General features: G+C 42.5%; 1 protein-coding gene across 10 annotated transcripts in view; it reads left to right on the top strand.

The window, feature by feature from the left end:
- MARCHF8 (membrane associated ring-CH-type finger 8) overlaps positions 1-12,414 on the top strand; it is a 95,542-nt gene that overhangs the window by 30,759 nt on the left and 52,369 nt on the right. For 2 of the 10 annotated variants that reach the window (XM_083843617.1, XM_083843625.1), the window contains exon 2: positions 6,437-12,087. The exons of the other annotated variants lie outside the window; for them this stretch is intronic. In XM_083843617.1, the coding sequence (XP_083699743.1) occupies positions 12,058-12,087 (30 nt within the window). In that variant the 5' untranslated portion in view covers positions 6,437-12,057. The remainder of the gene's footprint in view (positions 1-6,436; positions 12,088-12,414) is intronic. 10 annotated transcript variants of the gene reach the window in all.

Here is a 12,414-nt window from a genome sequence, read left to right as displayed (position 1 = left end):
GGATCATGTACTTGCGGAGGTTTAAATTAATTTACAATCCAGTTCTCTCTTTTTGGAAATGAGCACTACTTTGATGTTAATGCAAATTAGTGGAAGTAGCCCTTTTATATTTTTTTTCATCTTCTTGAATGTAGGATGTATCAGTTTCCTCATGGACCTGACGACAGGTGGCTTTGTGGATCAGGGAGGGGATTGTCCTCATGCCTGCAGAATTTGGCTTAGCCTTTGTGCTACGTGCATGCTGTGCGCTCCTGGCACGTTCTTCAAGGGTGCAGCATGTGCGTGGTGTTCCTGGAGGCAATAGTAGGAGACTGTGACTAAACACACTGCGCACACATTATGCACCTGTCAGTGTAACCACAAGTGTGTGCATGTAGCTTAGATATTCACGTCCTTAGATTCTGAGAGCATCTGGAAGCAGGCTTGGGCATAGCGTTCACATTAGAACATTTTCAGTATTAAGTTTCTATCTTACATTTCAGGTTTTTCAGGGAGCTTGTAGCAAAGAAATGTCACATACATCTTAATTTTTGTATAACTTACTTGAGTATATATCAAAGGTGGGTTTGGAGATGCAGATTTCCAGTGTGCCCAGCTACCCGGAAGGAAAATGTGCATCACTTGGCATGTTAGCTAATTACAGTTATCTTAACCATATTTCTCTGGGTTTGTTTGTAGCAGTGCTGTGTTTATCCTTCATTGCAACCTTCTTGGATAAGCTTCAGTACAGCCAGGAAGCCAGGCAACACATAATTAAATACCTCCCCCTCACACACGCACTTAATTTATCCCCAGGATTTTCTGCTGCTCCGGGATGTACCAGATTTCTGGCCTGCCTGAGGATGCAAACAGAGGTGGGTGACAGCCAGTAGACAGGAAGCTCGCAGAACGGGTGATACATGGGAAAAAATCCTTGAGATGCTATTCTTAGCTCAGGTGCACTTTTTATTGTATAGTTTTGGAGTCACAGTATTGAACTGAGCAGATGCTGAGGGCTGAGTTCTGAGTGCCGCGCAGCCTCAAGGCTAGCTCAGGAGGGAGGTGATCTCAAGTGGCAAGGCCAGTCCAGGAGGCATTTCAGCAACAGAAGTAGCAGGCTTGATCATAAGGGGAAGTGAGAATGCAGGATGAACATTAGAAACACCTCCGCGTACCTGAGATCACGGCTTCTGGGGATGCTGATCCCCGTGAGCGTGGTTAAAGCTGACCTGATTCATGAGGCGGGTGAGGAAGTGAGTCTGGGAAGGAGAGGTCGTGTGCAGTAGAACGATGTACACTCACTGGCAGGCAGTTGTGGATGTTTTTTCCTTGACTTTCTATTAGTCATGGAAATCTTTTTGCAACGAAGTAATTGACCTTTCTGCTGGTGGAGCTTTTTATGAGCTATTATATTAATAGATAAGTTTCTGTAGAGCTGGCAAATGTGGACATTAAGAGCTTGCCCCACATTATACCACAAATCTGTGTAGAAGCTGGTTATTTTTTTGAACAACAGTTTTCTGAGCCAATGTATTAGTCTTTCATAGAATCACAGAATGGTTTGGGCTGGAAGGGACCTTAAAGACCATCTGGTTCCAACCCCCCTGCCATGGGCAGGGACACCTCCCACCAGGCCAGGCTGCTCCAAGCACCATCCAGCCTGGCCTTGAGAACTAGGTCTTAGTTTCTTCTGTACTTAGTTACTAGGAAAATAAGAAGTGACTTAAATGAATGACGTGCCATGCTGTCCCTTTTTATTTTCATGCTATTTCAGGATAGCTTTTCAGCTAGTACCAGGACTCCTTTCAGAGGTGGCCACCAAGTTTGACTTTCGCTTCTCTGTGGGGGATGTTGACCTCTCTTAAACAGAGACAAAGATGCTTGCCAGAAACCAGAGGCAGATAAATATCTCAAGTGTATCTTCTAGCATTTGAGGAGTGGTTGTATAGAACAAAAAGTTGTAATTCCCACAGTTCAGTGCTGTCTTTCCAGGGCAGATGTAAGCAGGCATGTCTGTAAGTCCTCCAAGGCCCCACGGGAATGCTGATATCAGATTTGACTATACAGCTCATGGAAATTATCAGTCTGCAATATTTTGTTTAGCTTTTCTTTCTTCTTCCTAAATTATAGTTTAAATCCCACGACCTCGTTGTTCAGAATTAGGGATTGGCACTGAATTCTTAAAGGAAATACAAGATCATCCTTTTCCTAGGAACTGGAGACAGGAGCCCCCCCAAAAAGTCAATTGATTATTATTATTATTTTTCCCTTTAAAGTGCTCAAGGGAGCAGCCTTTTAACATAGATTGATAGCTTTTCCATAATGGAAAGTTTCAGAGCAGGAAACTTATTAGTCAGTTCTGACTGGATGCACAAAACCCACACCAGTTGTAAAGTTTTTTACTGGCAATTGTCTGCCTGCCTATCTCTGATAACTATTCCCAACCAGTAGATGCCAGAGGAATAGGTTTCTGGATTGATCAGTTTGAAAAATCACTACATTTTTCCTCAGCAAGTAGCTACATTGATGGTTTTTGGTTTTAGTTTTTATGCACAACAGTGGAAACTTTTGACTGACTCCAGAGAATAGGAAATGTGGGGGCTCCCCCCTCCCTCCCAGTTTCCAGTCCTCTTTAGCTGTGTTTACTGTAATGTGGATGGCAGAAAGCACATTATTTGGGTAAAGATTGCAAGGCAGGCTTGTAGTCAACCAAGTGAAATGTTCGCTTATTTTTACATCTTAATTTCTATGAGCTGATGAATATAACAGCAGTTAAATAGATTTATAACACATGAAATCCTATGCAACTTCCCTTTTGGCTGCAGACAAGCGTCAGGTACTGTAGAGCCACTGGAGTTACTGAAACATCCACAGGCAGAAATGTTGAAGTGACCCCCTAAATAGGATGCTCTGTTTTCAGATACCCAGGTTAGGATACTTGGGGAAAGAGAAGCACAGCTACCGAGTACCTGTAAGCTTTAAACCAAAGCTGTTTTAAGTTAAGCACTTAAAAGGGGAGCGTTAGGGTACATCACAGAAACATTTGCAAATTAGGGCCACTGGGTACTTGCAGTGTTATGTTGTGCTTAAACGAATACAAGGTACCCTCTCCCATTACAGTTGGGAATAGAACAGAACTGGTTCTTTTCTGTGATTAATATGAAAACCTTGTTTATTGGGCTTACATTGTGTCAAGTCACCAAGTAAAAAATCTTTATTGTCATAAACAATAGTAATAGATGCTGACTTACACAAAAGAGAGAAAGGCATGCTGGAGTACAGATTTTTATTTTAAAATCTATTTTAGGTGAATTTTTTATGATGTAAAGTAGAACAAAAATATATTTATGTCCTTCTAGGCGTTGGTAGTAAAGGACAGATTGTCCTCTAAACTGAAGTCTGCAGCACAAAAGCAGCACCTTCCACCACCAAACCCTTTCCCATAGTCAGGTTGAGAATGCCTTGTTTTATTTTAATGACTTCTTTGAAGTTTTTGATGTTGAAGGCCAGCAGGGGTGGTCACATCTGATTTGCAATGACCTCTGTTACAGCACTAACCAGATGCAATGTACATTAAGCCCTTAACTCTTGGTGAGAAGATGCACTTTAGCCAAGCCTCCAGCCTTGAGTCGAAGACAAGTGGTAGATCTAGTTTAGTTGGCAGTTTGTCTCCATGCCAACCACCATCACAGTTTACAGAAACCATACCTGACTTGTATTTTCTATGTTTTTAATTCTGATTTTATCTGTCTCCAGCTCTAGCTAGTTGTTGGTGCCTCTTTCTCCATTAATTGAAACAGGCTTTAAATTGTGCTCTTGGACCTATTGGTTGTTGCAAACAAGTTAGGTCATCCTCTTTTTAGAAAAACTTACAGATAAAGTTCTTAAATCTCTCCTAGTTGGGTGTTTCCTACAGCCTTGAAAATGCTTGGGGGCAGGAAAAGTAATCCTTTTCTTGTCCCCTCTCCTATTTGAAAGGAAAGGTTGGAATGCTGGAGTTGTATATGCAAGAGTCTCAACTACAAGGCAAGCCACACTTCTTTGCTGTTAGTGCTTTGCTGCTGCTGCTGTCCTCCCTTTGTTCTTGAGCACCTTTCTTTGGCAGTGCTGTATTTCAGAGGAAAAACTGATCCCTCCTTGGTCTAACGCAGTGGTGAATCACATTGTTCTGGTCCTTAAACTCAATTCCGGTTCTCATCTCCAGTTCTTACTTCACTGCAACTTCCTAAACCCTTCACTGTACAGGAGCTTTATGGGTTGAAGCCCGTGTAGTTGCAGTTGCAGTTTGGTGTCACTGACTTGCTGAAAGTAAAACACAGTTTTGAGTTCTTTTCTTCCCTCCCCAAATCAATTTCAGTTGGTCAGTGTCTCTGAAGTGGCAGACAGACTCATCCTCATCATTTTTATCATCCTGCGAAGGTTTGTGTCACCTGTAAATGTAGTTGTCAGTGACTTTTCTACATTTTTATTAATTTCCACACGATTATTGAAAATATTGACTGATGTCTGGCTTGGCACTGATCTTGTGGAGCCAGTAGGAATATCTTTATTTGATTGTATATTACCAAGGCCAACTTCAGATTTGCCAGCAGCCATCTCTTAACCATTTAGCATATTTCCCCTCATGTTCCTTCTCTGATGACAGATAAGCCTGTGAATAGCGAGTGTCCCTTTCTGTCACTCAGATGCAGAATGACATCTTATGCTAAGTCAGAGCTTTGCTGTCTTGTGCCCTTTACAAAGTGTCATCGGGCACCACAGAAGGCTTCTAGGAAGTCAAGTCAAAGTCTCTCACAAAATCCTGACCTGGACTGAACAGTTTTAATGAATACAAATCCAGGCAGACTTACGGGTAAGTTAATAGTTTCATAAACACCTTGGACAGAATTGCTCCTCTTCTTAAGGAGATATTTTTTCTGTTGAACACAGCAAATCAAATCCTCATTGTTTCTATTAATCTACCATGGAAAATACTTCTAATAACATATGGCTTCCTTACAGCTTTTGTCAAATGGAATCTTGTTAGTTCATGCTGGTAATTGGAAAAGACACTGTTCTGTTTCTATCTCCTAATATTTGCATGTTTCTAGGGATAGCAACTAGTTAATGCAAAGACTGCAAAAAAAATGATGCTTTGCTGTACACTGGGCAGCATCTGATCTTAGACTGATGTAACTTGTGGAGTGTGATGGAGAGGGAGCACTCTGTCGTTGCAGGCATAGTAAAGGTGGGAGTTTCGGTGGACTAAAGTATGCTACCAGGGAAATGTTAATAGGAGATGATAGGTTAGCAAAAAAACAGATGGGGAGAGCACGTTTCCATCAAGACATCCCTCCCTCCCTTAGTGTCCACGGAGTTTCCATGGGAAATTGGTACATGTCCTGTGTGGTTGGGCTGTGTTGTCCCACTCCAGGTTTTGGTTCCTACTCTTTCATGTCCATGTCCTGCTGTTTTGTTCTTTTTTTTTTTTAACCCTTTATCTATAAACCTGTTTCCTTCTGAATGCAGATACAGCAAAGATCATGAATCGGTGCCGTTGCTCCTGGGCTTATGAACATTTTCACAGCCCCCTCTGTGTCAGGATTGGTATCAGCTGCTTATCGGCAGAAGGCATTCCTTGTTGTAGTCCTCAGTTCTGCCCCTGAACTGCCAGCAGTCCTCCTGCTGTCCCCATGCTCCTGCCAGAGCTGTATTTAGGTCTCTGGCATTATTCAGGCTTTCAGGATGCCAGGGAAGCTTTCCTCATGTGTCTCCAAGTTACTGCATGACTGTAACTCTTGGTTGTGTTTGCGTGGTGTAACCCTGAGTTCACTGAGACCCTGAGGCTACCATGACATTAAATACTTACTTAAATAAATAAAATAAAAATGTAGTGAAGCCACTGGAAGCTTGTCCTGCTGTGAGGTGAGTAGAACTGGTGAGAGTGAAATGCTCAGGCAAGTTGTCTGGCATTGCAAGATGAGGACCAAACCGTGGCCCCAGCACCCTCTGGGAGCAGCACAGATGCAGTCAGCTGCTGGGGAAGGGGCTCAAAGCGTGCTGTGCCATCATCAAAGCGCCCAGTGTTTTTGCTTGGCTCTGGTCTGATCTGTTTTGGGTCACTGACTAATGTGGAGAGAGCAGAAGTATGTATTGAATGTGCTAGGCATGCTCTCCAGATCCAAATATTTGCTTTCAAGAGCTCCGATATCTGGGTCTGAGTGTTTTGGCAACTTTGTTGGTTTCAGTGTGACCCTTGCAATATAAGCCCATCTGTAAAAACAGATAGAAGATAGCTATCCATTAGGAGAAGCCCTTAAAGACTTCCCTTTGACCTCTCCCTAACTCTAGTGCTACAGCTGCTACTTTAAAGGAATTGCTTTAAAAGTGCTGTTCCCCAAGCCCTAACCCAGCCAAACCCAGATGTGTTTTCTCTGCCTGCCTCTGAAATACACTCTTACTGTTCATCCTCTTCCAGCAAAGATCTTGCCGTGCCTTTCTACTCGTGTCCGCCATCGATGGGTCGGCTGCAGGCTCTGGTGCCCCTGCAAAGCCCACCAGGATGGTGTGGGGTAACCAACTGGAACACAAAAAGTCGATCACTGGAGGGCCTGAAGACTTGCTTCAGCCCTGCTGCCTGCAGTAAACCTGGCTGAGGCATGCACACAAGTCTCCATGGATTACAGGGTGAAGGAAAGCAGACGAGATCAACTGATTTCATGGCCCTGCTGTTTTTCAGTTCAGTTATTAAGACAAATAACTTGAAGTCTGAAGTTCTGGTTTATAACCAGAACTTTAGGAGGTGTTCAGTGCAGAGCCCTGACCCCAAGTCTGTTGCATCTTCTCTGTTAAAATCTTGTGCAATATTTAGGTGGGTTTCAGCTGTTGCTAGGTTTGAATCTGATCTCATTTATTTATTTATTTTTGGAAGAAGTTCTGAGGAAGCTCTTGCAGTTCCTCTTTATTATAAAGTTCTGTTTTTTACTTTTTCCTTAGATTTCTCAAATGTTTGTGAAAGTGTCTTAACTAGTTCCTGCATGTGTAGTTAGGTTGGGCAGAACTTGTGTACAATCCGTTATTCTGAACTCAGCACGGTTTTCTGAGGCCAAAAAGCAGAACAAGGAGCCAAAACTGTAGATGTGAGGGGAAATAAAACCATTCAGGAAGCTCAATATGCCCTTTAGTTGTTTGGCCTTTTTATTTCATGTTCAGTCACCAGATTTTCTCTAGTGTGAAGTGCTTTTTGTGTGTGTGTTTTTTTTTCCTTCAATCTTCTAACACTTTTTGGGGAAAAAAATCTGCAGACTGTATTGTTGCATCCCACTCTTGTTTGGTAGGTGCATTAGTGACACCCACAGCCCTTGGAAAGCAGCATTAAATTGCTCTGCAGAAGTGTAATTTTACTGTGGCAGTGACAAGTACTTGAACTGGGCACAGGCAGCAGCCAAAAGTTAGCTCCTACCCGCAGGTGCTGCTATCTTTCTGCCTGCTGCATGGAAGTGTGGGGTTTTATGTGGTGTTTGTTAATGCTCGGTAGAGAGTTTGAACACTGGTGCTAATTTCATTAAAAATAGATACAAACCCCTCACTTTTTAACACTGTGAAACACACACAGGCTGGGAGAAACATCTGCTGGATCAAAGTGTGTTAGCTCCTTCGGTGGCTGCTGCAGCTCCCTCCTGCCTTGTTTGTTTGGAAATGGTCTCAGGTAGCATGGCCCCTGCCGCGGCCTGCAGCGCCGCACGAAGCAGGGAAGCAGGTGGCCTTGCACAAGCAAGGTCATGCAAATTCACAGATAAGAAACAGTGATATTTGCCATCTCCTTATCTCCTCTTTCCTTCCTTACCCTTGTGCCATCCAAATTGGTTCTTCCTTCCCTCTACCCACCTTTGGGTTTGGACGTGGGTGACATTACATCCATCAGCTGGAAGCCCCTCTCCCACTGCACTGGGGTAGTCTGGGGTCAGATCATGTGTGGCAGCAGCCAAAAAGCTGAAGAGATGCTTGTGGGCGACCCCTGCACTGCCCTGCGAGGCTGTGCAGACTCTCGGGTAAAAATATACTCAGATAAAGATGCAAGGTATGTTGCCCCTGGATCATGACTGTCCTCTCCTAGCCTGTGGCCAGGAAGGACCAGAAATGCTTGTCTTACTGAGGACGTATCTGCTGCAGAGAAATGACTGGACTTGCTGTCATTATTTTGCTGATCAGGTGATAGCTTTTTGTACTGCAGGCTTCACTTCACAGTACTTTTAATCTTTTTCTTATTTCCTCACTACCACCGAAACATCAAAGAAGTTCTGATTGGCAGCTTGGAAATTTGCGTAAGGTCTGAAAAGGAGATTTATAGGAAACGAGCAGATGGTCTACGAGAGAATTTCCCCAGGAGGTTGCAGTTATTTAAAAATGGGAGAAACTAAATAGACTGTACAAAATTTGACTGTAAAATTAACTGTCCAGCCAGTAGCTAAGTACTTAACCGAAATGATTCAACTTGGCTCCTAGCATAAGCATATAATGAAGTGATGTGTCTCTGAGCTGACACTGCACACGTTATTTCAAGTTTCACCTGCTAAGTGCGCATGAATGAAGGATGATTGTGCTCTGCACAGCTCTTGTTGGGGCGAGGCCTCTCCTGCATCTCTTCTTCTCACGGTGGCAACATCACTGTTCAGGCATGCAGGAGAATGCTACGAAATGCTCCTCAGTTTAAATGAAATGTAAAACTGCTCAGCTGAACCCATTTACTTTTTAAACTGCCCTTTCTAGCCTCATAAACATAAGAATGAATATACTGGTTAAGTTCCAATTAGAAGCCTAGTAATACCTGATTAAAAAATAAATTGCTTTATTTTGGGGGGCATGACTCAAGAAAATGTGAACTCTAACCAGTCAGAAATCACAAGTCACTTCAAAAATCCATGAGCTCCTGTCACTTTGAAGTTGCTTGCCATGTGGCATTAGACTTTCAATGTTCATGTTTCCTTTTTTTTTTTTTTATTCTCCCCCCAGTGCTGTGGTACATGGATGACGTATAGAAATTAGGGCGTTTGTGTATGGGTGTGTGTTCTTAAATGGAAGATGAGATTTTTAGTTAAATGAAATGATGGGTTCAGGAAAAAAAAAAAAGTGTTCATTATTCTTTAGAAGGTTAGGAAAATTATATTTTTTTAATTTAAATCTCTGTGATAAAGTACCCTTTTGAGCAGGAAGATAGGGTAGAATTCTCTCATGCTACATTTTAAATTGAAATACCAAACTGAGAGAACTGTCTGGAATAATAAACAGCATTTAATTACTCTTATGTTCATCTGTCTGTGTTCTGGTTTCTCTCTCCCAGAATTGTACTCCTAGCAGCCAGTGCCGTGGGAGCAGCCCTGTGGGACACGTGCAGACAGCTCTGGGATAGTCTTTGGCATAACGCTGGTGCATTGGGTGGTTAAACTGCATTTCTCTTCCAGCTTGCCATGTTTGCACAATTCTTCGTAATGGTAGTAAGATACCAATTAAGTTTAGAAACCGACCTTCATAACCTTTGACCTAACCTCCTGGAGTACTTAGAGGAAGAGGGCAAATATCCAAGGGATTATGTGGAAAAAAAAAAAGGCAAATTCCTAACTAAGCCTGGATGATGTATACTTCCCTCTATACAAAGCCTGACAACTGTATGTTTATGACAGATTTTTTTCCCTCCCCTCCAGTAATCCCATTAGCCCCAGTAAGTCAGAGCCTCTGAAAAACAATCTCAGAACTCAGTGGAAAACAATCTCAGAGCTCAACTCTAGTTTCCATGTCGTATGCGCAGATATTAAAGAAAACATCTAGAGAGTGAAATGATGACAGTGCAGATGTCCAGGCTTAGCCAAGGCAGAAATTTTGTTTGCAAAGTTCTTGTTAGCACTGGTGCTGCAAGGACCAAATCCAGGTATTGCTCTGCATGCACGCAGGAGTCTGCAAGGCTGGCCCTGAGTGGGAGGAGGTTTCTGTTGTTTAACTGAAATGTGGTATGAAAATAGATGGGTTTTGAACCCTGCCATTGATAGAGCAGTCTTGCAGTTTGTTTACTACTTGCTGCAGTATATGAAATCAAGTCAGATATATAGAAACAAATATAACATACCCTGTTTCAAAACTAGGAAGCGTATTGCACTCAGAATGATTAATTTCAGTTGTTTAATTTGCTACTGTTTGTTTGTAGTGCAGGCTCTGAGAATGCCATATGATTGTGTTTTCCCTAGCAAGGTGTATTCTTTTTGGCTTCCTTTGCAGAAACAGATCTCTCTATAAAGTACTCTTCCTGTACCTGTCATATTCAGCACAATTGCTTACCTGATAGGATGTAATGTACAGGTCTGGACTCATGCACAGACACTGCCTTCTGGCTTGGGCAGCCCTGCTAATTCTCTGGAATCTTCTTGGTTCCCTTTTTTAAAATAGTTACGGAAGACCTCGAGGAGACAGTTAGGGCCCTAGCTTTTAAGTGTTTAAAACCTTAGCATCCTTGAGGTTTATCTGTAGGATTTTGATAAGTATTTTCATAACCTTTGTTATGGATTTGGTAAATTTTTACGTGGGTTTGATTTTGCGTTGGACTTTTCCTTTTTAAAAAGGAAAAGCTGAAGAGATCCTTCAGCTTCCTCTACCTGGGGGGGGGAAGAGAGAGAGAGTTCAAGGGAAAAATCCTCACCTCACCCCTAGAGGAGGTGAAAGAAGAGTCCCTTTTAAAGTGAATAACCAGTCACAACTGAGCACTAGGTGACTCTTGAATGCGTTGAGTATCATTTTCTCTTTGGTCCTTCTCAGTTGTCTTCAACTTCGGTCTCTCACTTTCTGCCTAACTTGTACCTGGGGCACTGAGAGAAAGCAAGGACTGCTCTGAGTTTCAGTATGACCTGAGAGATGTCTGTGACCTGTGAGTTACGTCCCAAATGAAGAGCCATGGTGCAGGGGTTAGGAAGTTGCAAGTACTCTCTCACTGTAAATAATGCATTAAAGCTGCATTTCCTTTGCAGGAAGCTAAACATTTGTGAGAGCCTTGACAGTTGTGTTTGGATGGCTCTGTCGTTTGGATTGCAGCAGGTAACTGATAAACAGATGCCAGATAAATTGTGTATCTAACAGAAATCAAAACAAAACAGTTCTGAGAAATAGTACAGAACCTGCAAGTGGCATTTATTGATATTTGCCTGTTGCAGTAACTGCACTCGCAAATAAAGTACTTGCAAATTAGTCCTGTATTTGTTCACTCTTCGGAAGAATATCCAAAAGTAAGTTATTTTTGTGGTCAGTTTGCAAAGTTGTAGTAGATAGTGGAATTGATTGCTCAGGAGAAGAACCATGTGAATTTATACTCCATATTCTTCCACCCACTAAATTCCCCTAATCTCTCTTTTCTGTAAACAGTCAACTGAACTCGCCAGCTAGAGCAAGTATTTATTTTCCACCTTCTTTTTGTTGTATTGTTTTCTGACTTGTCCCCCTCTTCCTGTCTTCAATGTTCATCTTTACATGGCTTCTCTTATTCCCTTAGGAATAAGAAAAAAATAATTTCAAAGGAACTGACTGAACTTGCTGATACTGTACAGTCCAGAGATATGGCCCTGTGCTTATCATTCTTTCTTTCACTTCTACCTGCATGGACTTGTAATATTTGAAAAGAAAAGAAATCACCACATTTATTGGTTTCACTAAGTAAAGGAAAGAAACTGGAGCTGGGAGGGGCATCCTCCTTGCTCTTTGAACACAGGGAAAACTGCCGTGCTTCATAGCACAAAAATGTTAGGGATCCCTTTTGGGAAGGGGGAAGAGGTGGACATCAGCTGCAGCAAGGAATGGAGCGTGTTCATGGGAGCTCTCATGCATTATTCATCACAAGCTCCTTTCACTTGATCAGCTGGAGGACGTAGTTAGTCTAGTTTGAGCTCCACTAGTATTATATTTAGGGGGCTTAAACAAGCCCGGGCAAGTACAGTACCAACTCTTTCTCTTCATCTGCAGGCAAATGTAGGGCAGTCAGCAGCTTTGCTTACACAGCTCCATCTCTTTAGTCTGCCTAACAGGAGTCATGCAATCAGGGGATGCAACACTGAGGATGCACGCATGCATTCGTGCTGGAAAATGAAGCTTCAGGTAGGCGACGCCTTGTCAGCAGAGTATTGTGGCTTGCAGTTTGTTGTAGGGATGCTGTTAAACCTTGCAGAATAAATATGTATGTTAGGGCAGCTGGTGGAGAGACTGCTGTAGAGGCTCCTCATTAGGGTGCTACATGAGCGATCCCTTGTTGTGTGGTACTTTGTTCAGTCCTAATTGTGAAGCTGCATTTTGTTGTTGTTATTAAGCACCTTTCTTGCATGCACACTAACATTCTTCTGAAGGTGCTGGTTATTTAAAGTAGAGAGGTAGCTTGCTGGGTTTTGTTGTTTTTTTCTCTTGCTGGTTTTGGTCTTTTTTTTTTAA

Source organism: Anser anser (assembly GCF_964211835.1).
Source record: "Anser anser genome assembly, chromosome: 7".
In the NCBI taxonomy this organism is placed as follows: Eukaryota; Metazoa; Chordata; class Aves; order Anseriformes; family Anatidae; genus Anser; species Anser anser.
The sequence above is the reverse complement of the archived record's forward strand: the minus strand, read 5'-3'. Positions and strand labels throughout refer to the sequence as shown.